Source organism: Muscardinus avellanarius (genome assembly GCF_963383645.1).
Source record: "Muscardinus avellanarius genome assembly, chromosome: 11".
NCBI lineage: Eukaryota > Metazoa > Chordata > Mammalia > Rodentia > Gliridae > Muscardinus > Muscardinus avellanarius.
Window position 1 is genome coordinate 92,067,562 of NC_137797.1, and position 17,083 is coordinate 92,084,644.

General features: G+C 50.5%; 1 protein-coding gene across 5 annotated transcripts in view; it reads left to right on the forward strand.

The window, feature by feature from the left end:
- MICAL3 (microtubule associated monooxygenase, calponin and LIM domain containing 3) overlaps positions 1-17,083 on the forward strand; it is a gene marked incomplete at both ends in the record, with an annotated part of 127,667 nt that overhangs the window by 24,056 nt on the left and 86,528 nt on the right. For 2 of the 5 annotated variants that reach the window (XM_080705673.1, XM_080705674.1), the window contains 7 exons: positions 1,765-1,863; positions 3,630-3,686; positions 6,378-6,485; positions 8,970-9,077; positions 9,610-9,796; positions 14,839-14,927; positions 16,158-16,245. In XM_080705673.1, coding sequence (XP_080561799.1) covers positions 1,765-1,863; positions 3,630-3,686; positions 6,378-6,485; positions 8,970-9,077; positions 9,610-9,796; positions 14,839-14,927; positions 16,158-16,245 — 736 coding nt within the window. Of the gene's footprint in view, positions 1-1,764; positions 1,864-3,629; positions 3,687-6,377; positions 6,486-8,969; positions 9,078-9,609; positions 9,797-14,838; positions 14,928-16,157; positions 16,491-17,083 lie in introns of those variants that run through there. The other 3 variants (XM_080705676.1, XM_080705675.1, XM_080705677.1) reach the window with 3 other exon arrangements.

Below are 17,083 nucleotides of genomic sequence, written 5' to 3' on the forward strand. Positions count from 1 at the left end.
GCGTGCCTCCGTGGCCTTGGTAGGCTTCCTGGGAAGTGTGGGGCAGTGAGTGTGGCTGGAGGCGCCCAGCGGAGCCTCTGTCCTAACAGAGACCAGAGACGGATGCACTGAAGAGGCACCAGGAGCTTGGTTTTGTGGGGCTGCTTATGAGTTGCCAAGGAAGCCTGTAGCATTGTGCAGGGCTCTGCCTGGAGGCTGCTCTTCATCCAGCCTGTGCAGCTTGTCACTGGATTATTTATGGTCATGGTCAGTAAAGTAGAATGGTACTGGCAGGCCTTCTGGGCAGCAAGTTAGAACCCTTAAAGCCAAACATAAATCTTATGAGGTGAGCATCAGAGATTACAGTTAGAAAGAGCAGCTGGGTAGTGGTTAAGTGAGAAACCATAAGCACAGAGCACCCTGTCAGATTCTTGGGTGCTGCTGGCTGTGAGGAGGTGAGGACTGTGACCTTCCACAATGGTGGAGTACCACACCTCACAGCTTAATATGTGAAAATCATAATGGTCACTTGCAGTCTTCTCTCAATGCTAATTCACGAGTCTTGGCCCTCTTATCTCCCGAAAGCTAGAGGTGGTTGTGTGTCAGGTGCTACAGAGACCCAGGGACAGAGGAACTCAAGGCGCCGGGCACTGCTTCCGCCCTGCCCTGGTGGTCACCCTCTCTTCTGCCTTCAGGAACAGGGCTGACTGGCAGGAGCTCATTGAGACTCACTGTGTGTTTCTTTGGAAGTGGCTCCCACTGAGGTGGGAGGGTGTGGCAGGCATGGCGGCCATGGCTGAGTTGGCACGAGGACCAGTTTAGCTTAGGTCATGGTTTGGAAGAAGGGAAATGAACAGCTCTGCCTGCCAGTGACTTCTCGCCTCACCCTCCTGTGTAAACAGCATGGCTCTTTCCTCTCCACCCTTTCGCCTTCTGATCTCGGGCGCATCCCACAGGCAGACTCCCACACGAACAGGACTTGGTTTGGAAGTGGATTCTCCCGTGAGATGGGAACAGACGCTGAGGCTGTTTCCCCGCCTCCCGACTTCACAGCCTTCTACCCAGGTGCGCCCTTCTGAGGCCCCACGCAGCCCTCTGGGCAGAGGAAACGGAGTTACCTGGCAGGAATCAGAGAAGCTAAGGATAAAGTGTGAATGTTTCTCAAATACAGACGAGCTTTCTGAATCATTCTTTTACAAAGGAATTAATGGAGGGAGCAGGATGACGAAAAAGCCAGGAACGTACATATGGTCTTCAGTTAGTGAAATGCGCTCAGTTATTATACCTCGTTTCTTGTGCTGTCTTGGAGTTTCCCATAACTTTTGAGTGAGGCTTGAGGAGGGAGACACCGCTGGCATACGGTCACAGGCTGCTTTGTTGTTGGGGGGTGACCAAGCCTTTGAGAGGTAGTGTTAAATCCCCTGTCCGTCTGGACCCATCTGCCTTACTTCTATACTTATATATACCCCCCCCACACACACACACGCACACACACACAAGCACACAACTGCCCCCTGTAAAGCCGTTGACCCCTGGCATTCAGAAAGTGCTACACTGCAACTTCTAGCTGCATAGGTTACCTGCACCACCCGTGCCTCCCTGAAGGTGCCAGTCCCACCTGGAGGCCAAACAGACTGCATCAGCCACCCACTGGTTTGCTTCGAGGTTGGAGGCAGTAAGGTGCTCTTGGGATGCTTTGGCTACGCCCTCAGCCCTTCTGGGACCAGCCTTCCTGTGCCACTGTTTCAACAGTGTTCTCTCTGTTTCTGTCGGTTGATGTAAAAGCGACGGGGAAAGGAGCGTTCTCGGACCTGCCCAAAAAAAGTGATCACACTGTCTCCTCCCCCCACTCCTCCTGCCCGCCGGGCGCGGGGCAGCCAGAAGGTGATCATCTCTGCATGCTCGTGTTCTGTCCTCCTGCCTGCCCGTATAGAGAACCCACTCTTTTGCCCACTTTTTAAAGAGCAACTTGTGTTGATGCAGACTGCTACAAATGAGTCCTGACTGGACCTAGACAATGTGCTATACTTTCAAATCCAGAGCAATTTGATCACCATGGGAACGCAAATATGCAACCATGAACTAAAACGTAACCCAAATTTGTCAGAGACGTGAGGCCCAGAAGCCCTGACCACAGCAGCCATTTTTCTCTTGCTGTCCAATGCAGTATGGTTAAGATGGGGGTTCGGAAGCGTTATAGAGCCTCGGGTCATGAGTTTGCTTCCTTCTGGTTCTGAGAGCCTGCCTCTTGCTTGTTCAACTCCTTGTGACAAGCGGGTACCTTTCCCCATCCGCCCCACTCCCTCCAGGAAGGTCACTCGAGAACTGAGGCTTTATGGAAGAGTTAACCACAGACGTGGCCAGTAAAGATGCCAGCAAGTGTTTGTGGTGCGCACCCTTAGGTGAAGTGTATTCATAGAATGGCTTTGTCGACCTCTGTGGTTTATTCCCATAAAAAGAGGTGCTAATTTTTAAGTGCAGGATCTGTGGGAAGACATACTTTCAATTAAGGTGACCTGTTTAAAAGTGACCACTAGCCGAGCGTGGTGGCTCACGCTTGTAATCCCAGCATTCGGGAGGCTGAGACCAGAGGATCGCGGTTCGCGGATAGCCTCAGGTACTTAGTGAGGCTCTCCACAACTTAGTGAGACCCTGTTTCCAAATAAAGAATAAAAAAATTGGGTAGGGAGTATAGCTTGGAGGTCAAATTCCTCTGGGTTCCATCTCCAGACCCGCAAAAAAAAAAAAAAGTGACCACTAGTAATAGTCTGATTTTATAGACCTGACTTGCACCCATGGGTCTAAAAATGAGCTGTGCTGGGTTTAGCTGCTCAGTGCTTTACCTCTAAGTATGAGCTAACAGTTTTGAGTATTTACTCTGACCTGGCAGTATTCTACTTTCCTTTCATGTATTACCTCAGTCCTCACATTAACACTAGGAGTCAGGGACTGTTATTTATTTCTATTTTATAGATGGGGAGACGGAGGCCTTAGGGTAGAGAAGCCAAGTAATTTGCACAAAGCCACACAGCAAGTAATGTGTGCAGAATTGAATCCGGATTACATGATGAAAATCCTTAGTGACCGAGGGTGGTCTTTCCTGTTATCACCATTGCTCTGCTGCTGGTGTCCTCAGTTCAGCGGGGCAGGCCTGTGCCCGTCTCACGGGTTTCCAGGCCTCTCACGTACATGCTCCTGTCTCTGGGTTGAAATTCCTGTAGTCTTCATCCACTTCTCCCCGCAGTGAGTTGTGCCTCCTTCCGTGTTTCTGTTCAGGAGCATTCCCCCCTGCAGTCTCCTGGGCTGCTCCAGTCATCCTTGGCTCCAGCCAGTGTCCCTCTCCCTTACCAACCTGCTCTCCTTCTGAACCTTGCATCGAATGCCTCTGACCTCATGCCACCGTGTGAAAGAAGCGTTTGTTCACCTTTGTACTAACCGTAGTTCTCGATTTGTCCATGTCGCCAGCCTCGTGGGAGGACAGGTGGCGGAATGACTGGGATCTGACTAGATGGGATTGCGGGTGGGACCCGTAGGGACACAGGATGTGTGTTGGAATGAGTGTGGATTTCTACACTGAATTTCCCACTGCACCTAGTAGGTCCAAATAGAGTATTTGAATGCAGTTTAAGTTTCTACTTTGTTGTCAACAGACATACAGGGATCTTGATGCCGGCAGCCGTGGCAAGCAGAGCCCCCGCCATGAGAGGGTAAAAGAGCATGAACCCGTGGCATGGGATGCCGAGAGCCAACCGAATGGGGCACGCTGTGTGGTGGGGCAGGGGCATGGAGATAGTTCCTTCTCTCGCTTTTTGCACATTTGTCACTCAGCCAAGGCCCAGATTTTTTTTTTTTTTTTTTTTTTTTTTTGCTAACACTGTTGACCCATACAAAGAACATTCACTGCCGAGCAGTCGTCTGCCCAGCATTCAGACTGGATGCTAGTCCTAAGGGTTTGTGTTACTGTAAACGCCTCGGTGACTTCTCTGTCCACCTGTCTCCTTCTAAGACCATAGTACCTCTGCCTCCAACATAGATGCTAGTATTAGGAAGGCATCGAGTAACAGGGATAGCACCTCAGGAGAAGGGCTAGGGCAATAAGCCAGTGGCGTTGTCCAGTCATGGATCTCGAGTAGAAATACCAAGGGAGCCAGTGCTCTTTATCAGGGGGGAATTACTAAGTGTCAGGAGGATCAAGGGAGAAGGAAAGAAGCTTCAGCTAAGGGGAGCAGCGGTTGCAAATGGCCATCATACGGTTCACTCAGTAGTAGAGATGCCCAGTTGAAGAAGCCTGCTTGGAGTATTAAACTTTTTTTGTTCTTATTTCTACCCTCGGAGAAGATCTCTAAGCCAGGTGTGGTGACATATACCTGTAATCCCCGTACCCGGGAGGCTGAGACAGGATTGCAGGTTCACAGCCAGCCTCAGCAACTTAGTGAGGCTTTTTACATTTTAGTGAGAAACTATTTCAAAATAAAAAATAAAATAGGGTTGGGGGTTTAACTCAGAGTTATGCCCCTGGGTTCAATCCCCGATATCACCAAAAAGAGAAAGAGAGTATCTCCGGATAGGGATAATATCCAGTTCGAGTGCATCGTCTGTAGTTGTTAATTTTGTATATGCCCTTTCTATTATTTTTACCTCCTCTTCTGCCTTTGGTCTCTGATAAATGCAGATATGGCCAAGCAGGAAATCAGGTCGCTTCTCTGATGCAGTAGGAACCTAGCCATGGCGTTGTCTCGCTCTGCCCTCCCGCCAGCCTGCCAGCCAGCAGCCCTGTGCTGCCAAGGTGGGGTGCTGGACTAGGGAGCGGAGGTGGGGTGGAGGCGGAGGGCTGGCCGTGCTTTGCTCGGGCTTGTTGGGGCTGCCTTCTTCCACAGGCACGTGCATGCCCAACCTCTTCCTTCTTCCTGGACTGTCCTGCACTCCTCTCCAAAAGAGAAGTAGGCATTTTCACGGAGCAGGGCAGTGCCCTACATTTGGAAGAATACATATTTAATGAGGTTCTGATGGTTTTTAATAAAACAGCACCTAAAAGAAGAGGAAGAGAGGAAAGTATGTAAAGTAAAGAGAGAAAGAAGGTTGACCAGAGAAAGAATTTGGGGTCTGGGGCTGCAGTGGGGCATAGAGTTCCGGAGGCATTAGGAGTGTGGGATGTGGAGGTCGTTCTGGACTCCTCAGTGCGGGCCCCGTCTAGATGCTTGGGAGGGACACCGCCTGTGTCCTTTTCCCAGACTTCCCTCGACTGCTCACAGTCCTGCATGTGCGCTGCCCGCCTTCTACTTTGCTCCTCCACCAGCTCTGCCTGCTCCACCCCAGGGGCTGCTTGGCCCTCTTGTTCCCTTTGGTGGGTGGTACTCTTCCCCAGAGACCACCCCCACCTGGCTTCCCCTCATACATGTAGCCGACTCCACACTGAGTGCTGAGCTCGGGGCAGGGAGCTGGCTGAGCATCTGGAGCAGAGGCTAGTGAGACACCAGGTAACCGCCACGTTGTCAGTTACCCCCAGGATGCTGGGAAGTGGGAGCCCCTGGAGTAGGGGGTGCAGTAGAGCCTCCTGGAGCTGGGGGAGCAGAGGGCTTTTCCTTACCCTGACAGCACCTCTGTTCCTCCTTCTCTATAAGTACTTTCCCAAAACCTGCCGGGGAACTAGGCAGTTATTGTTGCTGAAGGTTTCAGCTCTCTCACTCTCTGTGGACTGGAATCCCCAGCAATCGGCCCATGTGACCTGGGCCCACTTTTGCACACATGTCGTGCATAGTCTGCAGAGGCCGTGGGGGGCATTGAGTCTCGTCTCCTGATCATTTCTTGGGGTTTGGCCAGCTCCTTGGCAAGCAGAGCTTCTCAAAGCATTAGCCACAGGAGGAAGAGATGCCCCGTTCTGCTCCTCATATTGAAGAAGTGAGCTGAGCCCGAGGTTGGCCGTCTCTCTTTCACTGTTTGTAAAGCCAAGGAGAGATGGGGTGGTGGCGGGACTTCTTTTTGCCTGGGAAAAATCACAACTCAAGCCAGCAAGAGGGCTCTCTCCAGGGGCCGAGGAGCATGCATGTTTGCAGTAGCACCTTGCCCACCGCCTCCTGCTGGCCGTGTTACCAGCATGGGACTGGTGGAGTGATGTTACCAACCCAAGAGAGAAGATGAGGCTTCCCCAGGTGGATGATAGCTCCGGGAGTGTATTCCAAAGTGAGCACCACTGTAAGCATTGTTGAAGTTCAAGTAGCAGGCACAGTGGGAGCAGATAGCAAGCCACGTGTGCTTCTGGGAGCAAAAACTGCTTCTTCACACGTGTTCTGTAGGTGCAGGTCTAGCATAGAAGGGTCTAAAACTGTCTTTCTTAACGTTTGAGGTGTGACTTTTAACATTTTCTTTGGTTTTTTTTTTTTTTTTTCTCCATCCTGTAGCCAGAGCCTGAACCTTCTCGTCGATTTTTTGTCGACCAATGGGAGCTTTCTCTTAGTCTCCGCTCCTCCAACCGCCCCGCCTCTCCCTCCTCAGACTCCCTCCGACAGGTAGCATGGCCTGGGATTGGCAAACTGTGTCCTCCGCAGCCTCTGCTCACTTCACGCGCACACGTGTGCCTGCCCAAGGGAGGGGCCGCCGTCTTAGCCCCAGCCTCCTTTGGAAGCTAAATGTGTGTTTATGTGGGAGGGCGGTAGCAGACACCTCGGTTACGGAGGCTGCTGCTTTCGCTGAGCTGTGCTTAACATGCCAAAGGCTGTCAGAGTAAGCCTACTTTGATCATATTTTAAGTGTATCCAGTAATGATGGAGCATTTTCGGCCATTAGCTTTTTCTTACTCCATGTTTTTGTAATCCTATGCACTATAAAATATGAACCATGTTGTAACCGACCCTCTCAAGTAGAGAATTGAGTGTGCGGTGTCCCGGGTGATTCCTGACATATGGTCATATGAGGAGCAAGCACCGCTCTTTCCGACAGTGGCACTGATCCAGCTAGAGAGGAATTTTTAGAGATTAGAGGGTCTTTTTTTGCCCTTTCTATTTTTGTTTCCTGTTCTTGAGCCGGGACCAGACTCCGCAGCGTACGTGTGGGAGCATATGCATGTGTGTGGCGTGCCGTGGTGTGAACCGAGTGATTGCTACACTTTGACTAGCTTTTAAGAGCAGAGAGAGGGAAACCATCTGCTTTCATGCCAGAAACAAACACAACTTGGGTCTTCACCTCTCTTGGGGGATGCTTATCACGGCTACCATGTCGCCGAGACTGAACGTGGCAAACGCCTTGCCCCACAGCATCCCCGACTGTAGCCGCTGAGGGTGATGGTTTCCGGTCAGGAGAGAGGGGCTTTGGCTGTGCAGACTGGGCCAGAGGCTGTGCAGCATCCTGGCCTCATGCTGGACATCTGGTCCACATTCTCACTTGTCTGCTGCATTATGAAAGCAACGCAACTTTGTAGACCCGCTCTGCTCTGCCTGGTGTCTGCCTGTTCCAGACCTAAGCTTCTCCAGTGCCCTTAATCTAAAGAAGGTTTAGATCTAAGAGCCACTTGTTTTCTCTTGAACACTAATAGACATAAACTGTGAAGTTATGGGCAGATGGCACCAATCTTTGGAAACCTCCTTATTTTTGAGTTGGAAAAGGTATAATTGATTCCTCAGTTCCAGTTAAGCCTCAGGCAAAGCCAAGGAGAAATAATTTTCTCATTTGTGCCTCTGTTGTTCCCGGATTTACACAGAGTTGGTTTGCTCCCCATCCTCAGCACACTTCTCTTTGTTCCTGCCCACTCCAGGACACGCCATGGCTCAGCCTGTGATTTTCTTACACATGACTTTATTGTTTGTCCATTCCAACCACTTCCTGAGAGGCTTGTTGACTTGTCCGCAGTAAGCGCTCCTGCCGTGTTCCCCCTCAGAGTTGGGCTCAGCCCCTTGATCTTTGTAGGGAGCCCCACATGGTTCACTAACGGAGCTCACACACCACGTGCCATGGCCATCTCCATGTGCGAGGTGACTTGAACGTCAAATCCTGGAGAACTGCCAGCAGCTCTCTGACTACGTTCCCAGGGCCAGGCTCCCAAGCCGAGCTGCCCTTGGTGTCAGCAGTGGTGTGAACAGTATGGCTTACGATGCAGACACAGTAGTTTTTTCCTGCCATTTCTTCAACATTGCCAGAAAAAAAGGACTGAATTTTCTTTTTCATTTACCTTTTTCAACCTAAAAATAATCCCTCCTGGTTCAAAACATGCCCTGACTTCCTGAGACTAATTGAGAAACTTGTCTGCACAGCTGTCGTATATGGTTAAGATGCCCCACCCAGTCTAGGAGGCTTCGGCCTCAACGCGCCTGGCTGGCTCACATGGGCCTCATTATGCTGCTCTCAACCCCCACCTGATATCAACAAGTGAAGTGGGCAGAGAAGGCTTCTTCAGGAATGTCTCCTGCACATAACGGGTACTATGGGTCAAGTGCTAATCCAGAGGAAAAAGATTATCACCAGTAACACCAGCGCTCTTGACATCTGTTACCCAAGTGGAGAGTCATTTGCAAGAATGAGCTTGACTTTTTTTCTAAATGAGGAAGCAGTCTGCCAGGCCTTCTTCCATACCTTGAAACCCTGGTCAGCCTGGCGCCCCCTGCCAGTGTGGCAATTCCTCTTGAATTCTTTGTATGTAATTTGAGTCACCAGGATATAGGCCCATCTTACTGTCATCGGTGTTTGTATCCCTCCTGCTTTTTACTTCTTCATCCCTTATGAACCGTATATCCCAAAAGACACAAAATACCAAGCTTTTCTCTGTGGAAGATCTTCTCTCCTGTGGCCACCGTTCCTGCCTCTGCTGCCCCGCCCTCTGGAGATGCTGACAGTGTTTTGCTCACCACCCAGTTTCCCTGCTTGTGGGCACTGTGTTGGCATGGTTTGTTGCTGCACCATGTAATCATTTTATACCTTTCAAATTTTTTTTGTCTTCTTACTTAATTTTTTCCCTTCTCATTTTCCCTCATTCTGGTCATTCTGTAATCTCCAACCAATAGAAGTATATAAAGATGTACACAGGCGGAGTGAGCTCATTGGCTGAGCAGATAGCCAATCAGCTTCAAAGGAAAGAGCAGCCCAAAACCCTTCTAGACAAGAAGGAGCTGGTAAGAGATACCCCAAGGGCACTGTTTCTAGTCATGACACCGATATGCCAAACAAACCTGGTTTGTTCTAAGGAGCTTAGTTAATTTGTATGTCTGAATTTTGATAACTTAATTTTTAGGCCTGCAATAGGTATTTAGTATGTTGTGTGGAAAAGTACCTGGTATCTCTAACAGCAGTCACTCTAGAGTTTAGGGGATGCATGCATATTTAACACTGAAAATGTATATGTTTATGCTGCTCAAACAGAATTCTGTCAGGATAATTTGGTGTGATTGTTATAAAATTCTGTAAATTTGATCCCTCATCAGAAGCAAATCTTGGTTGTTGGTGAGCACCAATTCAGACCCACCTGTCCCGAGGGCTCGGGAGGGGCTCGTGTGGACAGCCACTGTGAGAGGGCCACTGCTCTCTGGGAGAGCCCAAAGCAGAGCAGACATAGCCATTTACTAGGGTCAGCTTCACCTGGTGAGAGCTGTGCAGCTCCAGGAGGGGGCTGAGAGGCCCCACCCTGATGTGCTCCCCCACCCACAGGGCTCCATCAAGAAGGAGTTCCCACAGAACTTGGGGGGCAGCGACACCTGCTATTTCTGCCAGAAGCGGGTCTATGTGATGGAGAGGCTGAGTGCCGAGGGCAAGTTCTTCCACCGGAGCTGCTTCAAATGTGACTACTGCGCCACCACCCTGCGCCTCTCAGCCTACGCCTACGACATCGAGGACGGTGAGTCTGCGCCTCGGCCTGCGCCTAGACACAGAGCCCTGGCACCTCTGTCTGTTCGAGCTGGGAACACTAGGGCCCTCGCTACATTCTTCGTGTGTACAGTGTTCTTGTGCCTCTACTGTTTCCATCCACTTCCTTCCATTCCTTGTTTCTTCTCTGAGGACCCTTCTTATAATTTCCTGATGTCTCCAGGCCATCACAGCATTTCCCAGTGATGGTGGTAATGAAAATAGCATGCCTTTCCCTAAATCACGCCCTGACCTCACACCCGCCCACTCGCTTGCTTGCTTCAAGGTGGGCTTTTGAGATGGAGCCACTATAAGGACACACCTGCTGTCTTTTTGATAGAGGAGCCACAAGTCGGTAGAAGTCACGTGTCGTGTCGAAGGTTGGTGACAACAAATACAAACTACTCAGGAGGGGCTCCTGAGTCTAGGAGGCTAGGCCCCAGGGTTCTCAGGTTTCTGCGTCCTGAAGCTGACTGAGTGTGTCTGTTGAGGCCACCTACCTCTGGCAGCATTCTCTTCCCGCCCTGTGCCTGAGTGTGCAGAGCTGGTTCCCAGCGCCTGCTCTGATTTACTGTGTGTGCAAGGGCCAGCCTTCCGTGGCATTGGCTGTTTTTACGATAGGAAGACCCAGATCAAGTGGAAGGTAGAGAGTGTGCAGATCATGGAGTCTGACAGAGGTGGGCTCGCCACCTGCTGTCTCAAGACCCTGAAGATTAATGGACATAGGGGACCGAGGCTGCCTGAGCTCAGTGGGAGCAGATTTATTGGTTCAAAGTACTGAGGAGACCTAGATTAATAGGAGAGGAAGGTTGATCCTCATAAGGATGGCCAAAGTCATTGTTTCTTAACTAAAGAGATTACAAGTTGATGTCATTATGAGAGGGGGACCCATGTGATTATGCCAGTCACTCCAGTCATCCAGGCTGTCCTAATCATTAGTGAATAAGCAGGCAGCTGTGTCAGAAAGAGCAAGAAAGGAGCCCAGGTGATAGACAAGAGGGGCTGACTTATCATCATAGCGCTGCCCCTCGTTACATCAGTAAAGACCACTACCCAGTGGGGGAAGATTAAGACAGTTGTTAAAGGTAAGGAAAGTAAATGGCTGGGAATCAATTTTTCTATTCTACTTTTTCTATGTCCCTGCTTTCTGGATAACACCTTTGACTCCAAGGGTAGTGGTTGGCAGATGGAGCTCACCCAGCCTCTTGGAACTGTCCTTAGGTTGCCTTGGGATCTACCTGGAAAGAAGGTCCCTCAAGGCCCAGCCCACTGGTCTGTAGATAGTTTTGCCTGTGAATATGTGCTTACACTTGCTGCATTCTTTCGAGGAAACAGATGAAACGTAAAGGTACTTCCAGGAGCTTACAGTCACTTTTCTGTTGCTATAACAAAATACCTGAAATAATCAACTTATAAAAAGAAGAGATTTGTCTTATAATATTGGCGCTCCAGATGGTGACCAGTTGGCCCTCTTGCTTTGGGCCTATCACAGCAAGAGCACACAGTGAAGCAGAATTGCTCCCGTCATCAGCAAGAAGCCGAAACAGGAAACACTAAGAGGGATGGGCGTTCCACGATCCCTTTTAGGATCTCCCCACGGGCCCCACTTGGTAGAGCCTCCACCACCTCCCAGAAGCGCCACGCTTCTGGGAATCCAGGAAGGCCTCTGGGGACATTGAATCCAAACTGTAGGACATCGTGATAGGGACAGACATGGGTGAGCGTGAAGCAAGCAGACAGTGTAGTGTGACCAAGGCCGAGTCACGTGGCAGGCGGGAACCACAACTTTAAGTGAAGTTCAGAGCAGGGGGAAACGATGGTGTTGGAGAGTAGTTTGGAATGACTTAACCCACCTCGGTTGAGGCTCGAGAGAAGAGACCTGGATGTTGAGAGGCAAGAGACGGCCTTCCAGGCAAAAGGCCGGCAGGCCCCTATGGCAATGCGTGAGGCCAGCCCGCCGAGCACACTGCTCCAGACATGGAAGCAGGAGGACGGACGGTGAGTCTGCACTTGCTCCCCAAATCCTAACCCAGGTAGAATTTTCATTAGCATTGCCCCTCCAAAGTTACCTTTATCTGTCAGGGGACAAAAACTTCAGAGATACTAAAATTTTAGCCTGTTCTTCATACAAGTTATTGAGTGATTCAGAAATCTGAGGAAAAAATAAAGCCAGAGTAGAGGTAGGGCAGCCAGAGAAAAGAAATAATCCAGACATTGTGCAGGCCCTTTAACACAAAACACGGCATCCTGTCCGTGCATGACAGCCCATAAGGTAGCTGGTGTCTGTGTGTGTGTGTGTGTGTGTGTGTGTGTGTGTGTGTGTGTGTGTGTGTGTATAGTACTGAGGATCGAACCCAGGAGCATTCTACCTCCTGGCTACACCCCCAGCCCTATTTTTTACTCTTTATTTTTGAAATGGGATCACACTAAGTTACAGGGGGCCTCATAAAGTATCTGAAGCTGGCCCTGAACGTGTGATCCTCCTGCCTCAGCTTCCCAAGTACTGGGATTACAAGCATGGGCCACCATGCCCAGCATGCTGTTTTTATTGTAATTTTGCAAATTGAAAACCAAGTTCAGAGAAGTTATAGGTGGCTTGCTTATAGAGCCCTGGTTTGTACTAAATGACCTCTGAGTGTGTATTCCAGGTTGGAGATTCAGGGATTGGTTACCATGGGCCCTTTGTCAATTCCAACAAGATAAGCTGAGATTCATATACTTCAAAGAGATATCTGTGATTTGCCCTCCTTGATGTGGAATCCTTTTTAAAGCATACACTCTGCCCCCAAACAAGTTACTCTTTCCCCTACCAAACACTCATTTTTGATTGCTGCCAACTCCTAAGACCAGGACCCTAAAGTATGCCGAGTTTTTCCTTGTCACTGCGATGAGAGAAGTGAGGTTTGGGTCATACCTGTCCTGTAACGGCACCTGCTGAATCGTTAGTGAATGGGTAGATGCTCCGTTTACCTTGGTCCTGCCCCTAGGACCTGTGTGCTCCAGGGCCTTTTTTCTGTCGCTCCCCTATTTAATTATCAAGATTGCTTAATTTAGACCATTGACAATCAGCCGCTTGATTGAGTCAACCATAATCTGTAGTTGACTTTTAACATTAACCTGGCTGCCTTGGCCATTGAGGCACCATTGTAGTATAGTGGCTCCAAGTGCAGGTTCTGCAGCCTCTTCTGAGATGTGGAGCCTGCCTCTGAGGCTCACTGAGTGAGTCTGGAGCACAGCCTTTCTGTGCCTCAGCTGGGAAATGTGGATGGTAACCCTAATTACCTCATTGGGTTGTTTGGGGATTCAATGAGTTGATAGATATAAAGCGGTTAAAATAGTTTTTATTTTAACAACTGGGCATAGTGGCATATGCTTATATTATAGTCCCTGCTACTTGGGAGCCTTAGGCAGGAGGATCACAAGTTTGAAGCCAGCCTGAGCAATTTATCAAGTCCCTGTCTCAGAATGAAAACGTAAAAAGGGCTGAGGGTGTGGCTCAGTGGTAGAGTTCCCCTTGGTTCAATCTCCAATACCCAAAATAAAATGATCAAGGGAGAGTATTAAATTAAACTGGTTGGCAGCTAGAGGGGATTTCCCCACATCAGGAACCACCATCCAGACAGGCGGAGGAGCCTGCACAACCCCACCCTGTGGCCCCAAGACAGGTACCTCTGAGGTCAGGGAGTGACCAGGGGCAGCAGGGGTAACAGGAAAGGCTCAGGCTCTGTGCCCTGATCTCACAGCTGTGGGCCCTGTGCTCCACGCTAGCTTTGCAGTCAGAGGCACGTTACTCAGCAAGCCTTAGGTTTGATTTTCCTTTCTGTAAAACAGGATAATGGTGTCTCCCTTTTAGGACCCTAGTAAGAATTAAATGAGATGGCCAAGGGATGGGTATCATTAAACAGCAGCCCCATCTCCCTCTGGTTAAATGCCAGAAGCTGACCAAAATTTTGTTTGGGAAAACATAAAATACTATGAATATTGAAATCTGTAAGATTCCGTAAGAGATTTATTCAGCATTGCGTGGGGAATAGCCAGGGAAAGAAAAACAAGTCAGCTACTTTGAAGAAAAAGAAGAAAGATATGATCAGATGACCATGGAAAAAAGAACGCCAATTCACGTTTGTTTAACTCATACGTCCTCTTTAACTCTGGGCTCAGAAGAGGAGTGCTGTCTGCAAACGAGAACATGAAATGGGATGAGTCCTGTTCCCAGTTTCTGTAATAAGGAAGGCCAGCTGTCTAACACTCACAAGCTTTCTCTAAGTGAGAATAAAGGAAAAGGAAAGAATGGCCTGGAGTTTATTTCTAGCATCACTGTACTGGAAAAGACATGATCAGTGTTCTTCAAACTCTTTTAACCACACCCTTAGAAGGAAATACATGTTTTGTTAGGACCTAGTAAAGACACGTAGACATGGCTGAAAACTCTTAAGTAACATTTAACTCTGTGCCACGGTGCACTCTGGTTTTTACCCTATTCTCCTCTCTGTCCTCAGTCACTGCAGGATTTTGCTTGTTTACCGCTGATTCGTCCCCTGGCCAGTGGGCGGTGGAGAGGGCGGGGTCGAGTTGGGCAGAGGTGTCCGCTGCAGCATGAGCCTCAGCGCAGCCGCCCTGCAGCCCTCGCACCTCCTCCCTGCACTTGTATTCAGCTTTCCCAGAAATGCTGCTCCGGGCTTTCATGTGACCACGTCTTTGTTCTTCACACACTGCCACTTTGTTGCCGGCCCTGCCATGCAAGCCTCACTCTCTTGCTGTGGGCACTGATTGGGCACTGGCTCGATGGCCGTCACATAGCCAAAGGGAAGGACACACACACACACACACACACACACACACACACACACACACACTTCATGCACAGGGTAAGGAAGGTTGGGACCAAAGTTTAGGCCTGCAAGGGCTGGGATGAGAAGACAACGCATCCTGAGGCTGCAGGAGATGGACAGGAGCGTGCCGTGGCCAGCGTGTCGAGCTCAGAACTGCAGCGTCGCGCTCACCCCCTTTAACCCTGCTTCTTGCTGTCCACAGGTAAATTCTACTGTAAACCACACTACTGTTATCGACTCTCTGGTTACGCACAAAGGAAGAGGCCGGCAGTGGCTCCTCTGTCTGGAAAGGTAATGGCAGTCTTCTGTCAGTGGGAGAGAAGCAGCGGGTGCCACAGGGTGATTGAGGGTTGGGGTGGGGCTGCGGGGCCTGCCAGAAGGTGACTAGCCCCCGGAGGCTCGAGCGGCTGCTTGGGGGAGGGGAGCAGCCTTCAGGCAGTCTTGGGTTGCCACCTGTGCAAGACTTGAAGGATTATACTGATCCTCCCTCCTGCTCACTTCGCCTCTGTAAATAAGCTGCTTTCTGAGAGGAGGCTGTCCTGCCCTGCACTAAGAACAGCGTGTCTCTGACACAGGGGCCATGACGGGAAGAGGCACCTTAAGGAGTCCTTCCCGTTTCTTTAGCCCTGCCTTTGGGTGTTCAGGAGCAAGTGGAAGCCAGCCAGTCTGTCCTCCATACCAGAAAGGAACTCGGCCGTGAACTCTGCTCTGCCGCCCAGTCCCGTTAATGCCCTTGTTCTGCGAGTTACTTGTCTGGAGATCTCTCTTCTCTCCTCTCTCCCCTTCCCTCTCCTCCTCACCCTTCCCCTTCTTTTCATTCCCCTTCCCTTCTCTTCGCTTCCTTTTCTTTCCTGGCATGGCCCCTTAGTCCCCCGCTCGTGGACAGTGCCTGTCAGCACGCAGGCCGCTTCCTGCCCTTTGAGAGACCCTGTTGACCACAGGGGACCCATAGGGAAGGGTGCAGAGTTGGCCTTTGCATCCACAGGCTCCACATCCGTGAATTTAACCAACCATGGATGGAAACTAATCTGGGGGGGGGTGCTTTTGTTCTGACACAGGCAGACTCTTACTTTTTGTCACCAGTCCCTAAAAAATACAACTATTTACATCGTATTTGCATTGTATTCCGTACTGTATGTCATCTAGGGATGGTTCAAAGTGCATGGGAAGATTGTATAGGTTATATGCAAATAAGACATCCTTTCATATAAGAGGCTTTATTAGTCACAGATTTTATCGAAGACAGTCCTGGGACCGGTCCCCCAGGATGCCAAAGCATAGCCCGCAGAGCGCTGCTTGACCTATGAGGGTTGAGCTGGGGTCGCTGGCAGTGTGGGGGGGAAAGCTGCCTTTCAAGGAGTTTTGACCATGCAAAAGATGTCCTTGTTCCATCCAAGAGCGACTCACTGTGTGAGGACCACAGCTCTGGGTTGACAGAGGACGAGCTGATTGGTCATCATTGCCTCCTGAGGTTTGAGGGCTTTACTCAGTCACTCTTCTTTTTTCTTGTGGACTCTCCAGGAAGCCAAGGGACCCCTGCAGGATGGCCCCCCTGCCGACACAAACGGACGGGCCAGCACCGTTGCCAGCTCGGCGGAGAGAACCCCAGGTAGCCTCACTCCCTTGTTGGGCTGGGTGGTGCGTCACTCTCTCGGCCTCTGTGACAAGGCCAGGGGCATGAGCCAGCACCTCCAAGACAACATCTCTTCATTTGGGCACCAAGTGGCCCAAAACCCCTTGGACTCCTTTTTCATGTGCCAGCTGCTTGCATTCGGAGTCCCCTTTCTCTATGGCCTGTCGGAGGTGCTGGTGCAGATCCGAGGGGAGTTTCACTGGCAGGCTGTGAGCCAGTAGGGGCGCCGCCCAGCGAGCCACGCCACCCAGGTGCCGTATGTTGACTCAGGCTCAGAGCATGGTCACTGTAACCCATCCCACGTCCCTTCGACACGCCGGGGCACCAGCCCTCTCTAGGTGAGCAGGACTCCAGAAAGGGCCGCTGTGGCCACCGACCCAGGTGAGAGGCCAGAGCTGCCAGCCTCTGCGGAGGTCCCTTCTAGGTCTCCTTTGACAGAGCACGGAGTTGGGAGAACGGGGGCCCGTGGTCTGATTCTGCGTTCACTGAAACTTGAAATGTTTGCATCCTGTTCCCTAGTTCAATGTCTGGATAAGCTGTCATTGCTCCTCTGTTTTACCTGTAACCGTCACAGGACGTGCCCTGCCCTAACCTCTTTGGGGGGGCATTCGGGTTCCCAGTGAGGGTCCGGTCCTATGTGTTCCATTCTCGTTACACTTGCTACGTCAGTAGTTGACAGCACCATTCTACCTCTAAAAACATACCTGTTCTGGCCATTGAGGGGCAGGGCTGAGAGGGCTTGGTGCCAGGCCTGTGAGGAAGAGTTTTGCCTTTTTCCTTAAAGTGGCTCCCCTTAGCTCCTTTAAAACTGGCC